This window comes from Pan troglodytes, chromosome 11 (genome assembly GCF_028858775.2).
Source record: "Pan troglodytes isolate AG18354 chromosome 11, NHGRI_mPanTro3-v2.0_pri, whole genome shotgun sequence".
Classification (NCBI taxonomy): Eukaryota; Metazoa; Chordata; class Mammalia; order Primates; family Hominidae; genus Pan; species Pan troglodytes.
In genome coordinates, this window is record NC_072409.2 from 59,368,671 (window position 1) to 59,395,589 (window position 26,919).

General features: G+C 40.4%; 1 protein-coding gene across 17 annotated transcripts in view; it reads left to right on the forward strand.

The window, feature by feature from the left end:
• PIP5K1B (phosphatidylinositol-4-phosphate 5-kinase type 1 beta) overlaps nucleotides 1-26,919 on the forward strand; it is a 306,214-nt gene that overhangs the window by 142,354 nt on the left and 136,941 nt on the right. For all 17 annotated transcript variants that reach the window (XM_009456691.5, XM_063788530.1, XM_063788524.1 and 14 more), the window contains one exon: nucleotides 16,607-16,737. In XM_009456691.5, the coding sequence (XP_009454966.1) occupies nucleotides 16,607-16,737 (131 nt within the window). The remainder of the gene's footprint in view (nucleotides 1-16,606; nucleotides 16,738-26,919) is intronic.

Below are 26,919 nucleotides of genomic sequence, written 5' to 3' on the forward strand. Positions count from 1 at the left end.
GAAAAAGAAAGGTTTGCAGTCTCTTGGGATAGGCGGTAAAAGATAACAACGAGATCTTGTAATGCCACTCATATTTCCAGAGCATATTAAGTTTCCATGCTGGTTTCCACCTTTTTAAGGGAGTTATAATCATCCCCTCTCATTCCCTAAATCAGCAACAACAGCAGTGGTTTTGTGTGTGTGTGTGTGTGTGTGTGTGACTTCATATGAAGCAAGAGTTTGGTGGCTAGGGGTTAATATCCTCTCAAAGTAGGTGGGGATAAGATTAGGCCAGAAGGGATGGATGAGAGGGTGGAGGTTGCTGAGGGTTTCTTTGAGGGGAGGTTGGTTGTCCTAATCTTGTTTTACTTAAAGCTGGTAAACAGCCTAGATTCTAATTCCTATTCTAAAGATTCCCAATGTTATAGTGAAACCTTTCCACTTTGGCCCCATATAGGACACCTTTTCAATTAGTGCCCATGTGTCTGTGCACCTGACATGGCAGAGGGCTGTGATATGCCCCTGGAGAACTCTGTAGAGCAGAGGTTTGACTTTGGCCCTGACCCATCTCCACACCTATGGGCAAAGAGTTAACCATGGATTTGCCAGTCAAAGGAGAATGCAAATTAAAAGAGTAGAAGCTGGCTTGGTATTGCTTGGAAACAGGCCCATGTAGCCAATAAACAAGCAGTTGGAGTAGCCACATATTTTAGCTGGGCCTGTGCTAAACTGAAACACAAAACTACAAAGCTGCTATTTCTGTAATTCTATGTGGGGTTATGACATCAGGTATGACGGTTATGAGCATGGACTCAGGGTTAACAGATCTAGGTTCAAGGGCCAGCTTTACCACCTCCTCACTGTGTAGCCTTGGATAAGCTGATTTGTCTTTCTGGGCCAGTTTCATCTTATGTAAATCAAGAGTAAGTAATTTTGTACAAGGCTTGGACTACAGTAAGTACTCAGGAAAGGCCAGCTAGCTAATAGAATGGTGAAAAGAGCCATGAACATATTCCATTCATTCCCCATCAAAAGAAGAGTGAGTGGAGTTATGGCAAGAAAGGTACTACCGTAATGTGAAAAGATTCCACCTAAAGATACCTGATCATTTCTTACTTCAGGGAAGCCCATCTTACAGGTCCTTTCTGGCCCTACAGTGTAAGACTTTAAAAGACATAGGTAGGCAGGCACAATTGCAGTTTCTCCATATCTTTCTGCCTAGGTGTGTTTCTCAACCCCCACTTCACCCACAAGCTGCTGTTACATGTTCCTCCAAGAGTCCAGCATCCCAGTGAGCCAATTAGGGAACACACTCCTTATTTGTTATTGCAAAAGTATATATTTAAGTGTGAATATTGGTGTAAATTCTTCTAAAGGACTATTTTAAATTTTAAATGAAAAAGGCTAGAGAAGTGTAAAATTTTATTATAAAAAGGAATAAACAAGAACCTTATTTGGTAGATGATAAAGATTAGCTATAGTTTCTGCCCTGTGAGAGCATACAATTTTAATAATCAAAACTCTTAAGAGAAGGCATGGAAATTTTATTGTTTTAGAGCTTCCATGGGGACTATTTTACAAATGCAGTTTAACTTTAGCTGCTGTAAAATAATTGAACATGACTATTAGTGTATAACCATAAAAAAATGAAAATTATAAAGTTAAGAGCAAATAATACAATTAATACACAAAAAGAGAATCTGTCTCAATAGTGATCAGGAAAATGGAGACTAAAACAACAAGACTGGCAAAAGTTAACAATATTGATGATACTGGTATTGGTAGGAGTATGAGGATAGAATCATTCTTACACAGCACTCTGTTGGTGAGTATGTAAATTGATGAAATCCGTAGAAGACATCTTGGCAGTACCTACCAAAAGTATAAATGTGCATTTTTTTAACTCATCAGTTCTTCTAGGAATCAAAGCTGCAGAAATATTCAAGAAATAAATGTATAGGAGTATATGAACAAGGATATTCATCACCACATTATTTTCTATTAAAGAGAGAGAACAAGAACCCTAGTGTCTATCAATAAGAGAGTAGTTAAAACAATTGTGGTACATACAAGCTATGAAAATCTATGTAACCATTACAAATAATGAGATCTGTATAGATGGAAGCATAGTATTTGGGGGAAAAAAAGCAAGCTGAAACAAAGTATGAATAGTACAGTCTCATTTTAATTTTATTTTTATTTTTGAGATAGGGTCTCCCTCTGTCAACCCAGGCTGAAGTGCAGCGGTGCGATCTCAGCTCACTGCAACCTCCGCCTCCCAGGCTTAAGTAATCCTCCTGCCTCAGCCTCCCCAGGCAAGAGCCACCATACCCAGCTAATTTTTGCATTTTTTGTAAAGACAGGGTTTCACCACGTTGCCCAGGCTGGTCTTGAACTCCTGAGCTCAAGCAATCCACCCACCTTGGCCTCCCAAAGTGCTGGGATTAAAGGCATGCGCCACCATGCCCAGCCTCATTTTTATCTGTAATGCATGTATACAGACATGTATTTTTCAGTGTGTAGAGAAAAAAGCCCCAAACACACACTAAACAGTTGACAGTAGTTAACCCTGAAGAATAAGTGTAAGAAGGGCACATTGGTGTTTTACTTTCTGTAGTTAAGAGTTTTTTTTAACTTTTTCTCAATGAGCATGGGCTACAATTTACCTTTCTAAATTGAGCAATGGTATCTTTATGGATATTTATCTTTCAGTCTGATATATTTTTGAGCCTATATTGTTTTTCAGGTAAAGAGCATTTGGTTATAGGTCCATAGGGTATATGCGCTTGGAATATAGATCAAAACAAGAACCAGAATGACCGTGGCTTAAGCTAAGTTGAAGTTTATTTCTCACATGCATGAAGTGCAGAGGTCATTTACTTGCCTCTGCAGGGTATTCAGGGGCCTAGGTTTCTATCTTGTTTTTCTACCATTCTCAATGTATAGCTAACAAAAGCGATTAAAGAAGCCTACTTCATCTCTGTCCATCACATCTGTACACAGCACACCCCTTCCTGGTGAGGATGTGACCTGGGAGTTGACACATCATTTCCTGTCCCAGCTCAATAGCCAGAAAATAGTAATGTGATGATACCTACCTAAAAGAGAACCAGGCAAAATACCCAGTTGAAATCCATTACTATATCACAAGGTTTCCGAACCTCAGCACTATTGACATTTGGGCTGGATAATTGTTTGTTGAGGGGGGCTGTTCTGTGCATTGTAGGATGTTTAGCACATCCCTGGCCTCTGTCCAATCAGTGCTAGGAGCACTGCCCAGGTGTGACAACCCAAATTGTCTCCAGACACAGCCAGATGTCCCTGAGGGCAAAGTCAAGCCTCTTGAAGAACAACTGCTAAGTAAGAAGAGAATAGATGCTGCAGACAACCAGTAACATCCGCTATAAGCATTGTGTTATTTCCCCCAAAACAGTGCTTAGCACTGAACTAATATTTCACCTTTCAAATAACAAGTCCTCTACCAGGAAATCGAGCATGCTAAGATTGTGTCAAATTTTATTTTGGTTGATTCTAGGATGAAAAGTCAATCCTGTCTTATTTTAATCTATTGAATCTAAATTGATATTTATATCAAATAAATAACAATTTTTATTTGAATACACAGACAAATGAAATATTCTTCCCTAGTGTGTAAGAATAGTATTAAGGATATTATACTGTGTTACATTTTTAATGAATATCTCAGTTTAAAGTGTAATATTTCTGAAAGACTAATATAACAGCAAATATATACAGCAAATATAACAGCTCTATCCTAAATCAAGAATTTCATCTGCAGTTGATGGCCTGTCTCTTTTTAGGGCAATTAAGTGTGCATAATTTGATGCTGCTGTATTATGAATACTTTAAGAGTACAGTATTTTTCTGTTAATGAGGAGTGTTTACTTAACATGCTCTTCCTTTCCAATGAGGGAACATGCTTTGCTGCCAATCAAATTAAGGTGGAGATCATTTCAAAGAAACCATGAAACACTTTTTCTTTATTCTGCCTCTCCTATTAAATGTTGAGAAGCAAATCTTCTATCAAACAGATGGATATACTGGGATCTTGTTAAAAGGCTGCTTGATAAAAAGGGAAAATTAAATATAAAGTGGATCTGTGTTGGGCTTCTTCCAAGGTTGTTTAGTGCCTAGTGTGTCAGAATAACCTTGTTATAAGGCAAATTCACCACATGGAGTGTTCGTGCCAGCCTAGGGAAGGCCATCATTTAATGGAACTCCAGTATTCTTATTTTTGAAAATGCAGATGCTGCAGAAATTATATCAGAAATGTCATTGCCAATCATGAAAATAACAGAATACCCCAAAAGTCACGTATGAAATGATTCATACTGGGAGACAGGAGTAACCGCTTTTAGCTGCTGTAATGAACAGAGGCTGTGTAGAGGCATGATTGGTAAAGCTGGACCTGGAAGAGTGGGTAGGATACTGAAAAGAGAATGGAAAAGGACAGCATGGAAAGCCCAGAGATCAGTGGATGCAGAGACCAGAAATCACAAGGCAAGTTTAAGTGGGACAGTTTGGCTAAAGTGGTGGATTTGCATAGAGGCAAGAGGATCTCTGGCTTGTGGCCAAAACAGTAACTGGTCCACCAGAGTTTGTGCCCCCTCTTCCAAAGCACAGCTGGGTCTGGAAAGCAGCTGCAGAGCTGGCCCTCCTTGCATCTGAGCCGGGCCATGTGGCTTATCCTTACTGGTATACTATGAATGAGTCATTGTCTGTAGGACCTGGGCAGTTAAAGGATGGCACACTTAAATCGGATAATTTGGAAGGAATTTAAGAGGGACTCTTTTTATGAGAACACATGGACACAGGGAGGGGAACATCACACACCGGGGCCTATCGGCAGGTGAGGAGCAAGGGGAGGGAGAGCATTAGGACAAATACCAAATGCATGCAGGGCTTAAAACCTAGATGACAGGTTGATAGGTGTAGCAAACCACCATGGCACATGTATACCTATGTAACAAACCTGCATGTTCTGTACATGTATCCTAGAACTTAAAGTAAAATTTTAAAAAAGAAAAAAAGAAAGACTCTGTTTGCAAAGATGTGGGAGAAATGCAGGGAAACCATAAGGGGTAGTTCAGTGTCTTCAGGCAAAATGTACCTTGTTACCCGCCTCCCCCACACCGCCCCCCAAGCCATAAAAAGGTAAGAGAATGGCACTATTTCTAGATCCCAGAGTAGGAATCATCTGGAAAGATCCACAGAGAGGAGCTGTAACCTTTAGAAGGACACAACCAGACCGAGTCAAACCTTAAGGAGGGAGGGATGGAAGTAAACACTTTGACCTCACTCTCAAAACTCCGTCCAGTCTTCTGCCATGGTGTCCCATTGGCCAAACCCAACTAGAAGCCAGAGGGAGCCCTTTGATGTGGGCTTACTGATGGTAACCCAGGGCACAGAGCAGGGTGAAGGAGGGTTGAGGGACAGGCCTGGGGTAGATATCCTGCACTGTCACTTCCTGGCAAAGGTAGGAAGAAGTGGATATTCTCTCACTTCTCCTATCAGCCAGCTGAACTGGGGGGATTTTACGATCCTAGGGGCTACTAGAGCTACAGGGATGCAGGAGCCAGGCTCTCTGAATCACCTGACAAAGGCAAGTGGATTATCATTCAGAGACACTCACTGTGGACTATGTCCTATCAAAAAATAAACTTCTCTTGAATCAAGACATTGAATTTTAGGGGTGTGTTTTTTTTTATAGGACTTGGTATTTGAGGATTGATTTATTACAGCATTTAGCATTAACAGGGACTCAATTGTAGAAAGTTTTGAAGGCCAAGCAAAGAATTTGGATTCATTTCTACAGATGGTCAAAAATTAGTGGAGGCTTCTATGCTGGGAGGTGGTTTTAAAAGGAAAAACAGAAAGAGAGCCTTGGAATGATGAGTCTGGCAGTCACATGGCAGGTGGAATGGAACACAGTGAGCAATCCATTGATGCAGCTGGCCCAAACCCCATGTGATCAGCGGGACCTGTGAATCAGTCCCACACAATACAAGCTGAAGGGATGGAAGCATAATCACATTCCAAGTTCAGGTGCCAGCCTGCCATGTAGAACTTTGGGAAGGAGGTGGTCTAAGACCAGTTGAATGATCACCCCACTCTATGAAAGGGCCTGGCTGGCCCACTGTGAGATATGGAAGAGGAAATTTGGAAAGAGTTGTTGATATGTCATGAGTAACCCACATAAGGGAGAGGCTTGGGAGAGGGTCTGCCCACCATCTCAAGCCTAGGGAAGGGGGCTTCTGTGAGACCACTGAAGAGTGTGCTGTGTGCTCCCTGGAGCCTGGGGGATGCAATAGACTATAGTATTTTTCTGAAAAATCAGAAAGTTTTCAGAAGAGAAGTTTTGGTCAGCTGCTCTGATGATGACAAAACCAAAAAAGGCTCCTTGGGGAGGGTGGGTGTTCCAGGCAAATGATATGTGACCATTGGAGGACACTGAGCTCTAGAGAGAGCTAATGTGGGGTCACCCCAGTCCTGTCTATGTGAAGACCTGGAAAAACAACAGGAAACTACCAGGCAGAGGAATGCAATAGCCATTTGCGGGGGAGAACTGCAGACCCCATGAGAGCACCTCACAAGAAAAAAAGATACACACCTGGACAGCCTTTTCAGTTCCTGGTACATTTTACAACTGTACTCTTCAAAAAACACCTTTCCTACCTCTTTTCTCCTCCCTCTAGCAACCAGTCAGAAAAGAGAAGAGAGGCTCCCAAGCCCCTCCCACTGCTGGAGGCCGGCTTGTGCCAGGCAAGCTGGGGGAAGAGAGAGATGGCTACCAAAAGCATATATAAGTTATTATTATTATTATTATTATTAAGCTAGACTGTACATACCAAATGTCTAGATGAGACCATTTTTACAGATCTATGACTGGGAATAAACAGAAGACTTTTTTTTTTTTTTTTTTTTTTTTTTTGAGACAGGGTTTCATTCTGTCATCCAAGCTGAAATGCAGTGGCACAATCACAGCTCGCTACAACCTTTACCTCCTAGGCTCAAGCAATCCTCCTGCCTCAGCCTCCTGAGTAACTGGGACTATAGGTGCCGCCACCATGCCTGACCAATTTTTTGATTTTTTGTAGAGGAAAGGTCTTACTATGCGGCCCAGGCTGATCTCATACTCCTAGGCCCAGGTGATCCTCCTGCCCTCTCAAAATGCTGGAATTACAGGTGCAAGCCACCATACCTGGACAGGACCTTTTATTCCAGAAGCCACCAGAAGGGTCATAGACCTGCCGTATATTTCATGCTGGGGCAGAAGAAAAATCTAACCCCAGAATACATTTAGAGGAACAGTGGGAGACAAAAATAAACTTGTTATGATTACATTTTATAAAAGCACAATCATTACATAGGTTTGTTGCATTAAGGCCTTGACCTAAAAGAAAAAGCTAAAAAGATGAGCAACTCCTAAACATGCCTTTGTCATCCCTCAAAATGTATTTTAAAACATAGTAGCAATACCTTCATTGGAGGACATTTCCTTCCCAATATATAAAACATAAAATTTAGAAAACTTGGGAAGTACAAAACTTGAAAGCAAAAATCACCTAATATCCCGCTATCCAGAAATAATTGTACATTTTGGTATATTTCCTTCCTGTCTTATTTTCCTCCGTGGATATGTACACATGCACTTGGTTTTTGTTGTTTAAATTTTATGATCTGTATTGTGTCCTGCTTTTTAAACTTAACATAGTATCTTATTTTTCTAAGTTTTAAGGATCACTTCTAAAATATGATTTAAGTGATGGCATAATTTGACGAGTCCATCAAATAATTTTGTCAAATATGCTAGATCCAGATTTAGGTTTATATATGAATTAACAATATGAATGAGAAAAATATAGAGAATTTGACTCATAGCTTTAGATATTCCATCAAGTTGTAGCATTTATATTATCAGATGAAAGAGCTACTTGTGGAGACAGTTGTCACTCCTTTCTTCAAACTCTCTTTTCTTGGTTTCAATGAAGCCATATTTCCCTGATTTTCTTCTACTGTGTTAGTCACTCCTACGTCTCCTCCAAAGCTTTTCCTTCTTCCATCTATTTTCTAAATGTTGTTGTGGTTTAGGACTCTCCTTGGATACTCCCCTCTCTGTCTCTTGGTTTTCTCATTCAACCCCTTGGTTTTCAATATCATTTATATGCTAACAACTCTCAAAATGAAATATTCTCTCTAACCCCTATCCCAAGCTCCAGACTTGTATGTTAACATCTCCAGTTGGATGTCTCATTAGCATCTCAAATGGAACTCTGAATCTCTGCTCCAAAATAGGTACCTTCCTCAGTTTCCTCAGCTTGGTAAAGTGACTTCAGTCCTCTCAACTGCTGAAGGAAAATGCCAGGAGGCATTGCTGGTACTTTTCTGTCCCTTATTTCTAGTTTGCAGCAAATTCTGTCTCCCTCCCTCCAATATATCTCAAATCCACCTCCTCTGCCCATCCTCTCGTTCATCATCCTTCTCTAAGCCATCAGTATCTCTATATGAACCACTGCAACTGCCCCCAATCACTTTCCTGCCTATAATCCCTCCAATGAAACTGGTTGTAGGACTATGGAAATGATACAGTTTGTGGGTAGGCAAACCTCCTCCTCTCTGAGAGGAAGTGGGACAACCTTTTGCTTCTGAGTTCTTCAAATCATTTCTCAAGTTCTTTCCTGTATTAATTTTCTATTGCTTCTATAACAAATTACTACAAGCTCAGTGGCTTAAATCAATGCAAACTTATTATCTTATAGTTCTGGAGGTCAAAAGTTCTAAAATCAAGGTGTTGACAAGGCTGCGTTCCTTCAGAGGCTCTAGCAGGGAATCAATTCCTGCTACTCTAAGTAGCAGCCAGAGTGAACCTTTTCAAATAAGAATGCTGTTCCCTCATTGAAACACATCAAACCATTAGGATGGCCTATAAGACCCGGATCTCGTCTGTCCAGTCTTTCCAGCCTCCAGTTCTGGCACTTTCCCTGTTACCCGACTAATGAACTCATATGATTTGCTTTCAGGTCCCTGAACCTTACTGCTTCTCTATCCCTGGAAATCAACTCCCCTAATTTCCTAATGTGCTTTGTCTTTCTTCACCACACATGGTAGTCCAAAATGTCAATTCCTTAAGGGCAAGACTCTGTTCAGGTCACCTTTATGTCCCCAGTTTGTACAAAGGACACAGCCAGTCTTTGTTGACACGACTTGTTGACTGGCCCATTCTCACTTTTCAGGTCTCAGCCTACAGATCATTCCTCAGACAGACCTCTGAGACTCCGTCATTCTTGAGTGGGTCTCCGCCCTTCTGACCTCAATTATTTCACGCTGTTCTTTCTGTCACTGACTTCATTTGTCTTTATGCATGTGTATCTTTGTCTGTTTAATGTCTCTTTCCCCCACTAGACTAGAAACTCCCATGAGAGCAAGAACCATGTCTCTTTTTTGGCTTATGCTTCCCACAATGCCTAAAATAATGCCTGGCTCATACTAAGTGCTCAGATCTTTGCTGGCAGAATGAACAGCCTCTGACTGAATGGGGTTCTGAGGGAACCTCTTCTCTCTGCTGGGAGCAACACTGGAAAAAATGCTAGGGTCAATCCTGAAGTAGAGGAGTGTGATCCACAGAATAATGGGACCCCAAAGAGATCCATGTCCTAATCCCTGGAACCTATTAAGAAGACATTGCCAGTAACTTCACACACTTGGCAGGTGTGATTAAGTTAAAGATTTTGAGATAGGGAGATTATCTTAGATTATCCAGATGGGTCCTTATAAAGCCAAGCGAGAAGATCAGAGTCACAGAAGGAGATGTGATGAGAGAAGCAGAGGTCAGAGGGAGACAGAGATTTAACAATTCTGCTGGCTTTGAAGATGGAGGAAGAGACCACAAGGAATGCGGGTGGACTCTAGGAACTGATTCCCCACTAGAGTCTCTGAAGGAACGCAGCCTTGTCAAAACCTTGATTTTAGGACTTCTGACCTCCAGAACTGTAAGATAATAAGTTTGCATTGTTTTAAGCCACTGAGCTTGTAGTAATTTAATATAGTAGCAACAGAAAACTAATACAGGGAAGAACTTGAGAAATGATTTGAAGAACCCGGAAGCAAGAGGTGGTCCCACTTCCTCTCAGAGAGGAGGAGGTTTGCCTACCCACAAACTGTATAATTTCCATAGTCCTACAACCAGTTTCATGCAATGTCTTTCTCTTTTTCCTTAGTTCTCTCAGTGGGAATCTATCCCTCTTTCTTTCTCCTTAATTCTCTCAGTGGGACAAATAAGTGGACTATGCCTTGTTTCTTGAGTATAGGTTCAGGGAGAGGAGGGAGAACCTGGAGCTGGGTTTGAGCTGTAGAAATGAAGGAACGTGGACCAGGTGTGGTGGCTCACGCCTGTAATCTCAACACTTTGGGAGGCTGAGGCAGGAGAATCTCTTGAGGTCAGGAGTTTGAGATCAGCCTGAGCCATAAAGTGAGACCCTATCCCAACAAAAAATTGAAAAGATTAGCCAGGCATGGTAGCATACACCTGAAGTCACAGCTACTTGGGAGGCTGAGGTGGGAGGATGGCTTGAGCCCAGGAGTTTGAAGTTACAATGAGCTGTGATCATACCACTGCACTCCAGCCTATGTTGTAGAACCAGGGTGGTTACTGAAGAGGAATGAGGGAGAAATAATAAATAAATGGGGAGGCTGGTCAGCATCTCCCTTCCCATACACCCATATAAGAATTACTCTCTTGCTGTTTTGTTGTTGTTGTTGTTGTTGTTGTTGTTGTTGTTGTTAAGACTGAGTCTTGCTCTTTTGCCCAGGCTGGAGTGCAGTGGCGCCATCTTGGCTCACTACAACCTCTGCCTCCTGGGTTCAAGTAATTCTCCTGCCTCAGCCTCCTGAGTAGCTGGGATTACAGGTATGCGCCACCATGCCCGGCTAATTTTTGTATTTTTAGTAGAGACGCGGTTTCACCATGTTAGCCAGGCTGGTCTCGAACTCCTGACCTCAAGTGATCCACCCTCCTCAGCCTCCCAAAGTGCTGGGATTACAGGCGTGAGCCACTGCACCTGGCCCTCTCTTGCTGTTAACAGGTGATACTGAACCATTTCTTTATGGCCTAGTCTAAGGCACCTTGTCAGTGAATATCTCTGATTTAGAATTAGACTCTCAAAATCTATGGTTTTGGGAAAATAGATCTTCTCAGAAACAGAGAAAGCATTGGACCTCATCCCTAGTAAAAATGCACACAAGCGAAAATGTTCACATGTAGTTTTTAGGGGTTCATAAGGTCAGCTTGCTCAAAGGTTAGAGTATTTGGTTTTTAAAATACATATCAGGCGTGGGAGATGGTGGGAAGCAGACAGGGAGTAATATTCTAAGATAGGCTTCCAGTGTTAAGCTAAGGGGTTTGGACTTAATCTTCCAGGGAGGGCGCTGAGAACCCATTAGAGGGCTTCAAGCAAGGCACTGACATGATCAGATTTGTGCTTTTGAAAACAATCACTCTGCAAACATCTATATTGGCCATAATCCCAACATTAGTTCACCCATTCACCTTAGGTGGAAAAATGCTGTTGACATGAAATGTTTTAATATTTCCTTTTAAAGCCAGTGATATCAGATGGCATATTAAGTGACCTAATTTTATAGATAGTGTGCTGTAGAAAGCAGTTTTGATGTAAGGACATCAAAATCTTGTCAGATCATTGCTTTTCTAAGAGAGGGTTTGCTTAGGCATTTGGTCTTATTGTAACTTTCATCATTATTATCTCATTGTTCGCTGCTTCTCAGCTTTTATCAGATCCATCTCTAGCAGAGAAAACTCAGGTAAGTAAAGCAAAATTGTAGAATGCCGTATTGGGAGCCTTCTAGAAGATCAGCGTATGCACACACTAGCTAAGGGATTTAGACCAAGTTCATCTCCCGGAGCCACGGTTTCCTTATCTATACTATGGCATTAGAAACCCTACCTAGCTATGTAACAGTTGTGACAATCAAATGTGATCATTAAAAGACAGTGCTTTGAAAACCATAACATATTACCCAAATGCAAGCTGATATTCATTTTCCTCTTAGTATTACCATCATATCTGAACATGTTTGGGTTAATACATGAAACTAAACGTTTGTAGTTTGCCTTTATGATATTATATGGTTCTCCCTTTCTCCAAGTATCAAATGCTTTAGAGGTTTTTCTAGTATCCAGGCAACATATTGCCTCCACTTAGCCCTTGCAAAAACCTGAATTAAAAATAGACTCTGTTTGCTGTGTTCTGAAACCTAAACCTATATGTTTTAAAGGAGTCAAAGGTTCCCCTTGGCACTCAAAGGGGCAGTAGTCCTGTCCTAGCACTTTTAGAGCATATGCCAAGCCATGCAGAGGAAAGCGGAGAAGCTCAGTTGTGCAAAGCCGGCGACCCACCACCGTGTCACTGGTCTGTTGGTGGTATCCCGGAGGAAGGAAGGGAGCTCTGGTGGCTTAGAGTTTTCAGGGAAAGGACTATTGGTTCTAGTACTGCTATCACCAACAGTTCACACAGAAAGTTCTTTGTCATCATCATGATTTACTAATCTCATCAGAGACACTCCAGGTAGTGTTTCAAAGTGTTTTTTCACAGTTTCAAAGTACATCTGGCTTAATATTAGGATGTGCCTCAGACATTTCCACAAACCAGACAAGATGCTTTTTTTCTATTTTATTTTTTTAATTGACAAGTAAAAATTATATGTATTTATTGTGTACAACATGATGTTTTGAAATATGTATACATTGTGAAATGGCTCTGTTGAGTTAGTTAATTGAGGTAATGTGCATTTCCTCACATAGTTATTTTTTGTGATGAGAACACTTAAAATCTACTTTCTTGGTGATTTTTAAAATGCAATCATTGTTATTAATGTAGTCACCATATTGTACAGTAGATCTCTTGGACTTATTCCTCCTATCTAACTGAAATTTTGTCCTTGGACCAATATCTCCCCAAGCCCCCAGCCCCCAACCAGCCCCTGGTAACTGGCATTCTACTTCGAGTTCAACATTTTTAGATTCCATATATAAGATGCTTTTTAGTGATACCCAAATATATCACTATTAAAGCATTTAATTTTTACACAGACCTGGGGAGGAGGAAACTTTGAGGTGTCATTCCTAGTATGTCAGCAAAATGCCGCCTTTTGTTAATAGTCCCCATGTTACCAGTGGTGACATTAACAATGGTGTTTGTACAGCTTTACCAAGAAGTTTACAAGATTTTCTTTGGCTTACCCGTGGGTGGGTATGATTGGAAGCAAATAAAATTTTTACCCTTTTTTCACCAAAAGGAATGGCTCTCTCAGAGCTTTGCTTTGTTGAGGTCAAACATTCAGACTTAAAAGAGAACTTCCGACTTTGATTCTAGGCTCATTTTGCAAACACGGATATGGAGGCAGCCTGGGTTTGGCAGTGAGACTCCACCACATACTAGCAAAGGGACTTGGGCAAGTCACTTAACCTTGCTGAGCCTTAAATCCACCTCTGTAAAATGGGAACAGTTGTTACTATGCCTTACGGTTCTGGAGAGGGTCAAATGAGTGAGGAGATTCTGATTTAGAGAAAGTGGAGTATAACTTGGGCCTCTGGAGCCAGCCTCCCTAGAGGTGAGTCCCAGCTTCACCTTGTCAGTAGCTGTGTTACCTCGTGTAAGTTGCTAAACCTTCCTGAGCCAATAGAAATAGTAAGAGTGCCTACCTCATACAGTCGTGAGGGTAAAAGGCTTAATATAACCAGAAAGCACTTAGAACAGTGCCTGCCATTTAGTAGTAAACACTACATTAGTATGTGCTATGATTATGATAGATTATGATCATAATTGTTATTATTCATATATCAAGTGCCTGGCATAAATTAGTTGGTCAAAAAAGATTAATAACTACTTTTATTATTTCTCCCATCAGATCACCTGAAATTTAAATGCTCTGAAAGGAAAGTATTATTATTACCAGTCTGTTTTTGATTTAACTAAATATATAACAGCAGGGTTCTTTTCAAAATCTTACTCCTCAGGGACTCAAAACTTAACCTTACACCAGAGGAGAAAGATTTTTTCTTAGAACAAGAGCATATATTTGGTCCTCACTCCAGACCGTTGGAATCAGAAATTCTGGGGACATGACCGTCATCTGTTTTAGCAAGTGTACCCAGTGATTCTCATGTTCCTGAAGTTTGATAATACTAGGTGTAGACTAGTCACAGCTTTGACTACCTTCTGTTGCCAGGGTGGAGACAACAAAGAATTGGATACTCTCTTTGGCAGGCTGTTCCAGCCCAAGAAGTGTTAAAATGATGTTATCGTGGTGGTTTTGTGAGTTAAGCAGATACAGATAGTTCTGGAAAGCAGCGTCAGGGGTGCGGTACGGGGGGTGCAGAGCACTTGGGCAGCATGTGAACCTGTTGATAGATCTGGCTTAGAACAGTGTGGCATATCGGGCCCTCTGGGAAGTGCTCATGTCACGTCTTGTGCCTTACCAGTCTGAGTGACGCATGGGAGAAGAGATGCCTTTTGAGTTTTTATGCAAGGTTAAAATGAAGAAAATCCATTTCAGCCTTTAAAAGTCAGAGCTACCGGTACAAAAGGTCACTGACGCCAAATGGTGGCATTGCAGAGCTCTGAGAGGGAGCATTAAAATAGCAGGGGTTTTTTTTGTTTGTTTGTTTTTTGTTTTTTTTTAAGAAACACTGAATGCACTGTGGGCTTAAGTCTCAGTCTTTTGCCATCTTGCTGCCCTAGGATCTTAAATAAAAGGGCATGTGAAAAAAGAAAAACACGAAGACATTTTTCTACCTCCTTAAGTGTCAAGGATGTAGATAGTCGTCCTCACACTAAAGGTGACATAACCTTTATTGTAGAATAAGCAAAGTGATGAAATGATGCCCCTATGAGAAAGTAGTCTGTAGATGGACTAGAGACCTAGCCCTGCTCTAGATGTAGTCTGTTTGGAGGTCAAGTTTGGATAACTGAAGATGACACTGCCTTGGGAAATGAAGCGAATCTCAGAAGTGGTGTGGAGAGGTTGTAAGATATTAATTTGGCTCTGTATACAGTGCATTCGTGTTGACAGAACAGCATCCCAATTGATTGAAAAGAATCTGCAAGCCATCTGAATAGAAACAGTATTTAAGTCATTAAGAATGGATTGATTACCAGGGCAATTAAGGAGACCTGAGGATCAAGGACCGAATTCAGGGGACGCTGCAATTATAGCAAATACAATATGAGAGGTCAGAGAAGAAGTGACAGGAGAGACTATAAGAAAAGCTGGAAGTGGGCCGGGCATGGTGGCTCACACCTGTAATCACAGCACTTTGGGGCTGAGGTGGGCAGATCACATGAGGCCAAGAGTTTGAGAGCAGCCTGGCCAACATGGCGAAATCCCATCTCTACTAAAAATACAAATATTAGCCAGATGTGGTGGTGCATGCCTGTAGTCCCAGCTACTCAGCGGCTGAGGCATGAGAATTGCTTGAACCCGGGAGGCAGAGATTGCAGTGAGCCGAGATTGCACGACTGCACTCCAGCCTGGGCGACAGAGTAAGATGCTGTCTCAAAAAAAAAATAAAAAATAAAAAATAAATAAATATATATATATATATAGAAGTGGCTCCAGGACCATATTCTATCATAGAAATCAAGAGAAGAAATTTTTTCCAGAATAGACAGGTGTTCTCTGGTGTTAAAAGCCTGAAGAAATAAAAAGATATAAAGCATGTGGGGAGGTGGGGATGGGTCTTAGATTTGCTAAGAAAAAATATTAAATCAGAAAGAAAGTATCTTTTCTATAAAGTAAATGATCTTTATTACATCCATTCATGTCAGGGTTTCTTAACCTGAGCATTACTGACATTTTGGTCTGGATGATTCTTTGTGGTGGGAGCTGTCCTGTGCAGCATCCCTGGCCTCTACCCACTAGACGTAATGCCACCACCTCCAGTTATGATTACCAAAAAATGTCTTCAGATATCGTCAGATGTTCCTGGTGAAGAACCACTGATTTAAGTATTTAATTCCTACCATGTATGTAGCACTACATTAGGCAGTGCAAGGCATAAAAAGTATGACACACTTCACCATAAAAAAATACATTCTAATTGTCCTAAATTGAGTTATTCTGTTATTTCTCCTATTATTTTGGTTAAAACTATATATGTGTATACTCATACACACACACACACACACACACACACACATACAGTAGTTATTCTCCAAGTTAACATTACATCAGCTTAATTATTGGATGATATTAGAAAAGTAGTAAATGGGAAATATTGGTGTCCCCATGCTGTATGTTTTAGCACAGATCAATGTAAGAAATTATTATGGATCTATGGTGAGACTAGTAAGCAATTTCCAAATTAAATTATAAGAAACATTATCACAAAAAACATATGAAAAGAAAGAGCTTTAATGTTTGGAATAAATTCTGCATCAAAAGAAGCAACTTATCATCTTGCCAAACCTCAGCCTCATCATTGTTTTGGAGCAAGAAAGAGAATTGAACCTCACTCATGTATTGTTGCCTGTACCATTGAACAAGGCCCTGACTGTTAAGACTAATGTTGAGACCCTTGTTTTCTTTGCAGACTGCATCATCTGCTATTAAAGGTGCTATTCAGCTGGGAATAGGATACACAGTGGGTAATCTCACTTCCAAGCCAGAACGAGATGTTCTTATGCAAGACTTTTATGTGGTGGAAAGTGTGTTCCTACCCAGGTAAGAACATTTTTATCTGTGATGATTTCCATGCTAAGGAACCTTCTTTGTGACAACCCCATATTGAAGGGCTTTTCTACTATGTACATGTTTACATGTACAGATGTGAATATTGGGCCTTTGGCGGGGCCAAAGGCAGGCCAAATGATGTTTACTTCCTGTTTCATCAGGATGTCTCGCAATTTTTATGTGGAGATGGTAAATAGGTTTCATCTATGGACTAATTCTAATTAGTTGTGATGAATGCCTGGAAGACCATATGGAGAAAGATTTTGAGGTTCAGTGGGAAAGAGTGCAGTAATCACAGAGTAATGTCCGCCAAGGGTTTATAGAAAGAAGGCTTCCATGAAGCAGCAACTGGTGCTAGGTTTTTGCTCCCCCTAATTTAAAAGCATGGGCTGGTAGGCCCATAATTGGGCCTCAAATCTGAGTTTAGTTTTATCTCTTCTCTTTTATGATGACTTTAACTTAACTTTCCTCGAGAAAACATAGATAATCCTGCTGTTTGCAAAAATACCAAAATTACCCATACATGTTGTCTCTAGCTTTCATCATTTTAGGGTGAGGGGATCAATTATTTAAAAACAAATACATCTGGAAATGGATGATGGTAATATGAATGTATTAATGCTATAGAACTGTACACTTAAAAGTGGCTAACATAGTAAATTTTATGTTGAGTATATTTTGCCACAATAAAACTAATTAATTAAAAATTCTATTACTACCTTCATTTAGGAAGAGAAGAAGTAATCATTAAATAAGTATCACCACAAGTGACAGGATTTTTCAAATGATCCAGAAAATAAAAATAAAGATATTCAATTTGGGGACTTGTCTTTGGAGCTGTGAGAGTTGATTTTAACATTTCTCTTAAAAATAAGTCATGTTATTACCAGGCTTGGGTAAACATAGCTAAAGTGACACTTTGTTTACCACTAGTGTCCTCATCACCTTATTAAAAATCTATATGTATCTTTAGAATAATTGTCTTTACACATTTATCTCTGTGTCCAGGTGTCAACTGCCTAAAAATAAAACCTGTTTGTGGACATGCATTAACCCCCACATAGTCACCAAGGAGCAGAGCCCATACATTTTTAAAAGTCAGCTACCTCGTTTTGCTTTAAATGCTCTTAGCTGCGGAATAAAGTTGGTCTACTGGCCTTTTGAAGTCTGCTTGTCTAGGGTCCTCTAGCAGCCATGAGAACCAGATTCCAGGCAGAAAATGGACAACCCCAAGGCCCAAGATATAATCCTTGCTCATGATCCTACTCTTCTTTCTATAGTTGGAAATGTTCTCTGTGTTCGTTTTTAACAGTCTACCATTCCAAAAAAAAAAAAAATATGTATTAACTACATGTTTTTCTCTTAAAAGCCAGGGGTTCATGAGTTTATCTTCATCTTTTGGTATGTTTTTTTAGGCTCATAATGCTTGTAAGTGTGTTTGCAGGATGTTTGTTTGAGCTCTCATGGTCTCCAAAGGTCTCTACCCAGACATTTCAACTGTGTTGTTCTTTGGCTACAAAGAACAGGAGAAATGGAGGACTTTTGTGGGAGTGTGGAGACAGTGAGCTCAGGGTGCTGAGAGCATTACAGCTGAAGGTGGGGGTATAAAGGTGTTCCATGTGCTCCCCCTATCCTCACTGACTGACCTCTTCTACTTCCAGTGTCCAATCAACACAGCCAACCATTGACGGGCACTTGGGGAAAGCATGGCTCAGGCATGAGGTCCCCAAATCCTAAACACCGGCACACCTGGAACTTGCTAGACGTGCAGATTCTTGGGCTCCACCCAGACCAACTGAATTAGAAACTCTGTGGGTGGGAACCAGGAATCTGTTTTAACAAGCCCTCGGGGTGATTCTCAGCACAGAAAGATTTGAGAACCACTGGCCTCGCCCATGACTTTCCACTTGAGAGAGAGAATCTTTCTGGTAGATAACAAATTTTGTTCTTGGAGTTATTACACGACTCTTACAACTAATAAAACTCAAATCATTTTTAAAAAGCATCCTAAATGTCAAAATGACATCTATTAGCACTTTGCATCTTTGGCCTTCACTGTCATCCAAGGTAGCAGCAGCAGGTGTGTCACTGGCAGAGGAGTAGCTAGCTGACTTTCCCTTATTTAGAGGCATCCGTTGTCACATTTAAAATATAGCATTTTAGAGTATTTGCAGCCTATAAATGTGCACACCTGTAATCCCAGCAACTCAGGAGGAGGCTGAGGCAGGAGAATCTCTGGAGCCTGGGAGGCAGAGGTTGCAGTGGGCTGAGGTCCTGCCACTGCACTCCAGTCTGCGCGACAGGGTGGTACTCTGTCTCAAAAAAAAAAAGAAAAAAATTACCTCCCTCATTTTCTTTATAATAATATTGTGTAAAATGAGTAAAAGTCTATAAGAAAAACTTTAAAAAGTATTAAGTGATACACGTGTGTGTGTGTGTATACATATACACTCATGTATAATATATATACACACATATGCAATGGAGTAATAAAAATACTACATAATAAATACAAAATAGAATAAAACTATTTAAAATAGATGCATGAAATAGAAAGCCTAAATAGATATTGATGTTTGCATGTAGGCACATTTAGTTGGATTAAGTTAGATTTAAATTGTCCGATAGAGAACTGTGCATACAATTACAATTACAAATCAACCCTTTCTCTGGGCTGTCTAAAATAATCAGGTACTAGACCAAAAAATGACATGCTGTCTGCCTTACCTTTTAGTGACAATTTGTAGGAAGAGGAAGGTGGGGGCTGGTGAGTGGAAAGATAATAGAGTTTGTGAGGGAATGTTCTGTGTGACTGAAGACAAAGGCTGGAGATTCATGGACCAGAAGGTGTGAATCTACTCTGAAAGACAGGCAAGAGTCCAGTCCAGGGAAAAAGGTGCAGATGGTAGGATTTTGGTGGGTACTCGAATTAAAAAAATGGATTTGTGAGGCAATATTGCTGGGGTCAAAACCAAAAAATCAAATTGACCAGAGTGAAAAATAGCCTGGGTCCTAGCATGGCTCTGCTGCCATGTAGAATGACTGGACCGCTCTTCAGGTTCGTGTAACAATCCATACTACTTATAGTATACATGAAATGCTTTCTATTCATTCAAGCAACCTTACTAAAAACACCCCATGAAAATAAAAGTCTATATCTTCCCTTCAAAAAAAAATGGCAATACAATATTTAACATTTGATGCGTTTTTTTTTCTTGTTATTTTTAAATGAAAAAGAATTATTGTCCTGGCTTGGCTCTACACCCCTGGACTCCGGCTCTCATGCCACCCTGGCAGGTGCCGGCCTCAACATTTGATTCAGACCAAGAATTTCTTTCAGCAGATGCTATCTTGTTTGTTTAAGTAACACAGGCACACCAGATGGATTTACAGTAAACAGAAGAAACTTATGTTAGTCTTGCCTCAGTTTCATCATCTGGACTCAGTGTCTTCGTGGATTTAGCAAAGGGATTTGGCCCAGTGTTTCTCAATGGAGGTGCTATTGGCTTTGTTGGATAAGACAACTCTGTGCAAGACAGTACCTTTCAGGAGATCTGTGGTCCCCAGGCCCTGCCAGTAATATCTCCTGGTTGCTGTAGCAGTCAAAAAACCCCTATAAAGTGATGGATAAATTTAGTATCGTGATTGTGGTGATGGTTTCACAGGTGTATATACACATGTGAAAAAGTAACAAATGGTATACTTTCTTGTATGTCAATTAAACTTCAATAAATCAGTCAAATAATGCTTTCTCTCTAAGTATTTCCAGGCCCATATGGGGATGAGGAAAGGGGTAGGTGGGCAGGACAGGCCCTGGTTGTAAGCATCCAAAACATTCTGCAGTCTCTGATGGCTCCACTCAACGAGTCTATCTGGGTCATAGAACTAATTACTTGAGGTACCTTGAGATGTTTTAATTTACTGCTTTCTGAAGTTGCAGAATCCGTTTCCCCTAGCAACCAAATGCATTGTGTTTTTTTCTTATTTATATATTTTTAAGCTGCTCAAAGTTATTTTTAAATATCAAGTACATAATTTGTCCTATGAATTATTTCATTTTGGAGATGGAAAAAGCCCTGGGCCTTTTTAAGATTTGAAAGAGGATATAAAAATCTCTTTTAACTGTTCGGCTCCATGATCTTCCAAAATGTGTTCCAAAATCTCAAAGTAGATAAGTAAGAAAATCATGATCATATCTTAATATTTTGACCCCAAATTCTGTGTTGGGATCAGAAGCTCAAGGTTGTAGATAGGTTTCATGCATTGATAGGATAAAGAAGAAGGAGGATGGTTTATAAAGCTTTTACCATGCAAACAAGGACCTAAGGTGGCAAAGGGAGGCAAAATTTTTAAAAACTAATTGTGAATCAAGCATAGTTTTATTCATATAGTAAATTGACTTATATAACATATATTAATTTTTATTATCTTTCGTCTTTATAAGAACACTATTTGGTATATGAAATAATTTGACCCTAAGACATTAAGTCACTTAGCCCAAGGCTATCCAGCCAGTAAATGGTAAAGCCAAGATTTTAACTCAGGGTTAGCTGGCCCCAAAGTTTTGTTTTTCTCTACATTGTGGCAATAAAGCATGGGAATGGTATTTCTGCTTTATTGAATCAGAACAAGTGTCCAGCTTTTATCTTAGAATTATAGACCTCAGTCTGCTTCTTTGTTCCCCTAAGAGCCAGCCCTAATCTGTTCTCCAGGAGACACTATCACTACCTTACCTGGAAGTGGCAAAAATGGTTTAAAAGCTGGTGGTAAAAGTTTAAATATCTTTCCATATTCAAGAATAATTACACAGCTCAGGAATTTTTAAAGCCCCTATATTTCAATCTCTTCACTTGTAAAACAGGAGTTTACCCTGATGTAAAGATCATTACAGAAAACAGACTGCCCTTGGGTTTGACCCACGTGCACTTCAGGATTTATTTGGACAGCCAGGGAATACCCACCTTTTGGAAAAGAATTCCAAGAAACTATGGCAAGGGTAAAACATTATCCTAAATGATAAGCAAACATATATGTCAAAGATTCATATAAAATATTGCCTCATATCATCACTCAATGTTACAGGTTTGACAAACTAGCCAACTGCCTGCATTTCAAGGCATAATGACATAAACTTATCCAAAAGTCCATCTTATACCAGGGATTCCCAATCCCTGGGCTGCGGACAGGTACCAGTCCATGGCTTGTTAGGAAACCAGCAGCACAGCAGGTGAGCAGAGGGCAAGCAAGTATTACAAGGGCGAGCTCCGCCTCCTGTCAGATCACTGGCAGCATTAGATTCTCATAGGAGCACAAACCCTGTTGTGAACTGTGCATACAAGATATCTAGGTTGTTTGCTCCTTATGAGAATGTAATGCCCGATGATCTGAGATGGAACAGTTTCATCCCAAAACCACCCCCGCCATTTCCACTGTCTGTGGAAAAATTGTCTTCCACAAAACTGGTCCCTGGTGCCAAAAAGGTTGGGGACCACTGTCTTATACCATGTGGGTCAGCATACAACAGCCCATGGGACAGGCCCCGCTTACTGCCCGTTTTTGTAAATAAGGTTTAATTGGAATAAAGCCACATCCATTCATTTACAAATTGTCTGCGGCTGCTATCTACAATGGCAGCAGAGTTGAGTAATTGCTACAGAGACTGTATGGCCCACAGAGCTCGAAATACTGTATGGCCCACAGAGCTCGAAATATACTGTCTGGCCCTTTATAGAAAAAGATTGCCAAGGCTGGCTGCAGTGACTCACGCCTGTAATCCCAGCACTTTGGGAGGCCGAGGTGGGAGGATCACTTGAGCTCAGGAGTTTGAAAGCAGCCTGGGCAATATAGTGATACCTCATCTCTTTATATTTAATAAAAATAAAAATAAATAAAAAAGAAAAAGATTGCCAACTCCTGATCTATACAAACATTCTGCACCAGTTTTTATGTACATGTGGGTAGAAGACAAAGCTGCCAGCTTAGTCTTCTTGGGAGAAAATGAGAAGTGACTGCTGCTGGGCAAGCCATAATATGATGCTCCTTCAAATCAAAACTCTTTACATCTTTGTTCAACGTGTAATTGGTAAGGATGGGGAGAAACTTATTTCCTATTAATAAAAGCCATATACCTCTTCCTTTAGCTCAAAATAAAGGATTTATTGCATGCACTGGATATTATACAATATTCTACTTTATTTGAAGTTATTTGAAGTTATCTTCAAGCACGGTTTTCCAGTATGGTAATAACTTCTTGGATGGTTTAATGTTTATATAACCGATGATGTCACATGTTCCCAGTAAATGACATCCCGGAATGCACTGTTTGATTGGGGAATTTAAGCTGTCTTCAGATGCTGACTTTTAAAGATTGGCTGTCAGCTGGTTGGTCTCTGAAGATGGTGCAGCCTCGTCTTATACAATGCAGTTCATGTGTACCCATCATAGAACTGCTCAGCAACAGGAGGTTGGCACCAGCAAGGAGTGTGTCTTTTGTTTTGCTTTGTTTTGTTTTTCCATTCATGAGCACTATCTAATTTGGCAAAAAAGAGGACCAATTTCTGTCTCTCTCTCTAGTTACATAAAGAATTGTATGTGGAAACCAAGGGATCTCCACCTTGGCTGAATTGGCAGAGGCAATTAATAATACCTCAAGGCCGCTTTTACAGACTGCTGTGTATGAAGGTCCCACTTGAAGACTGGGTACCATCAGTAGTTTGTTACTGGATTGTAGTGGCATTCACCCAACTGTAGTGCCACTTAAGCTTTCCTAATGTCTGCACATCAAGACAAAGCACCCTTCATTTATCCTGTTATACAGAGGGTAAGGTCATGTTTGTTGAACAAAAGTGAGGGCATTTAGCATCCTTTAGCGACACTGACCGCTATCACCCAGGAGTTGTGTAAGTACTAGTTTTGTCAAAAGTCCCCAGAGCCACTACTGATGGTTTGGTTACAATTTGAAATAAACAAAGCTCACTAAATGGAAAATGCTGCTCTAGAGACAAGAAAGCTCTGAGTCTCAGCTCCAAAACTGGTCCCCTTTTGTTGTCTTTGAGATGCTAAATTAGTTTTACCCCATTGCTTTACCACCACATCTCTCAGTCCAGTGCCACCAAAACTAGCACTTGGTCATCAGGCTCTAAAACCCCATAAACAAAGCTGTGTTGTTATTAGTACATAGAGAGGAGAACACCAGCTGACCAAAGCTTCTGTAAGTGAAATTCTACCCACCAGCCCCTGTGGTGTGAGGGCCTCATGTGGAAGTAATTGGGATATTTGGGCAGGGAGAAACCCCTGAAACTTGTAACAGAATCCTGAAAAGGAGGATTAACAGAGGAACATCAATCTAAGTTAAGCCATTCCTATCTGCTTGTGACTTTTCTACTGTTCTGATGTGAGTCTCATCTCCCAATCTTGTTTGTTCCTGATCAGTTTGGGCCATTATTTTCCCTCCCTGAACTATGATTTATCTGCTAAATGGGGAATTCCAGATGGTGGCTAATGCTTCCTCAAGCTTCAACATTGTGTAATTCTGAACATACGTTGCCATTAAGATATATGTATTTTTAGACTAAGACAAGCAGTAGCTTTGGCCTTAAAAATGAACTTGCCTCAGAAGAGGTGAATATCAGAATGCCAGAGCTGGTCTGTGATTGAACTTTAACTGCTTCTTAGTGAATAAGTGGGGAAGAGGACAGAGAAACTTCTGTTCTTTATTTGAAATTTCTTTCTCCTTTTTTGGAGCTAAAAAATGCCCTGATGTGATAGGGATTGTAACGTGTGCTTAATTAATTGTTTAGGTTCTTACTTGGCAAAATAACGTTGGAAATCCAAGGTTGGATTCCAAACTTTTGTTGTCGAAATTTTACTGGCCCATGGGATCCAAGCATCTAGAACCACTGCTCAAAACCCCATAGCTGAGATTTCCAAAGCTTCAACTTACGCCAAGACAAGAAAGTCAGTTGTCGAGTGGTTTTTTTTTTTTTCCACACCCTACATAAGTGCACTGAAGAAATATAAGGTAAATCTTAAACTGTGAGGAGGTCTACTCTTTTTCTGACTTCATTTTTGCTAAGTCTGGATGCTGAGCATAGTTACTCAACAGGTAACCCCAGTCTCAGGCAAGGAAAGCCTGTGGACTTCAGGAGGCAAACGTTGATTGCAGTCATTGTGTTTGAATGTTGGCAGTTCTGCCATGCTGGAAGTTGCTAAGCGCTTGGTACCTGTGCTGTGGAGATTTCTGTGCTGAACGTCTGTGGGCTGGCACCCACATCTACACACAGTAAATGTGCCAGCGTGGGGCCTCAGAGAACCAAGGTTGTTGCCTGCTGGCTGACCTTCACTGGACTTGCTGTTTTGTTCTCTGCACTCGTGCTCCCCTGACAAATATCCGGGCCCAGCAGGGGCCAGCGATCTCATTAATTTGCATTTCCTTCACTAGAGCTTCATTCATGTCAAGCTGGTATTTGTTATTCATTGGAACAGCTTAAATATGCAGAGGTAAACAAACCTTCTGCTGTGGTGCTGAGCACGGAAGGCTCAGTTTGGGGGAAGAGGAATCAGTTTATGGCTTTTAACCTCTAACTTTTAAAATTTATTTAATTTTGTGAATGATAATACATAGCAAGGCTTGTCCTGTTCTTAAAAGGAATACTGTGAAGAGTTGCTTTTGTCCCTGTGCCTTTTTTTCAGTGTCCAGCTCCAGTTATCACTGTTACTTGTGGCTGTTTTTTCCTTCAAGGATTTTTTATGTATATGCATGCCAAAAGAATATTTGTTTTCTTTTTTATGCAAGTGGTGACATCCCCTACACAGCATTCTGCATCATGTTTCATCCACTTAACAATTTATCTTAGAGATCTTGCCATGTCAGTACATAATAAGCACCCTTATTCTTTTCTTAATACCACGTAGAATTCCATTGTGTAGCTGAATCATAATTAATTAGACAAGTTCTCTCCTGAAGGCCATCCAGGTTACCATAATGAGTAACCATGTTCACATATATTGTTTTGGACAAATGCTAGTTTATCCATAGGATAACATAGGCATGCATTGGCTGGATCAAGGAGTTACATGTTTGTAATTTTGATAGAAGTTGTGAAAATGTCCTTCATGGGGAAAAAAAATCTCAATTTACATTCCCACTAACAATATTTCAGAATACCATTTCCCCTCAAGCTACATCACAGTCGTGGATTTTCACCCATCTCCCAGGTAAAATGGTCTCTCGGTGACATTTATTTTATGAATGAGGTTAAGCATCTTATGTTTGAGTCATATCTTTTCATTTCTGTGAAGTGCCTGATCATATCATCAGCTATTTTTTTAAGTTAACTTTTTGATCTTTTTTTTTTTTTTTTTGTCTGAGACAGGGTCTTGCTCTGTTGCCCAGGCTGGAGTGCAGTGGCGCGACCTCGGCTCACTGCAGCTTCAACTTCCTGGGCTCAAGCGATCCTTCTGCCTCAGCCCACCAAACAGCCGGGACTACAGATGTGCACCACCATGCCCAGCAAATTTTGTATTTTTCATAGAGACAGGGTTTCACCATGTTACCCAGGCTGGACTTTTTGGACTTCTATGCAGTTCATTGGAGCTCTTTATATTAGGAGATTAGCCCATTGTCTGTGATATGAGTTGTAAATATTTTCCCATTTTGGCATTTATTTTTCTTATTTTTTTTAACTACTTTTTCAATACATTCCTCATGTGAAGTGTTTAGCTCAGGGCTGTTTCCTAGATAGTCTCAATCATCCAAATGTGTTAAGGGCTCCCTGCACTCAAAGTACTTTACCTTTCACCTTTTCATTTACTAAGCCACTTAATTTGTAGAGGTTCTGTACTGGGCCTCGTGAAACTCAGCTTTTAAATAACAGAGACAACTTGAACCCAGGTCTCCCTGGACTATAAAATCCATCATCTTAACTACCACACAGTGTATCCAGTAGGACTTAAGAGAGTACAGCCCAGTCTTAATATTAACCAAAGGAAAACAGAAGCCATAAAATAAAACCTACTAGGAGAGAAAACAAACAAAAAGTTTTGATGTACTATGAACCTAATTTACAGAAGGCACTATTTGAGAATTTTCCTTTCCATTCATGCAAATACAGAGGTTCAAGTGTGTAACCTCAGCAATTAATTGTTATTTCCTGTATGTTAATTACGCCATGA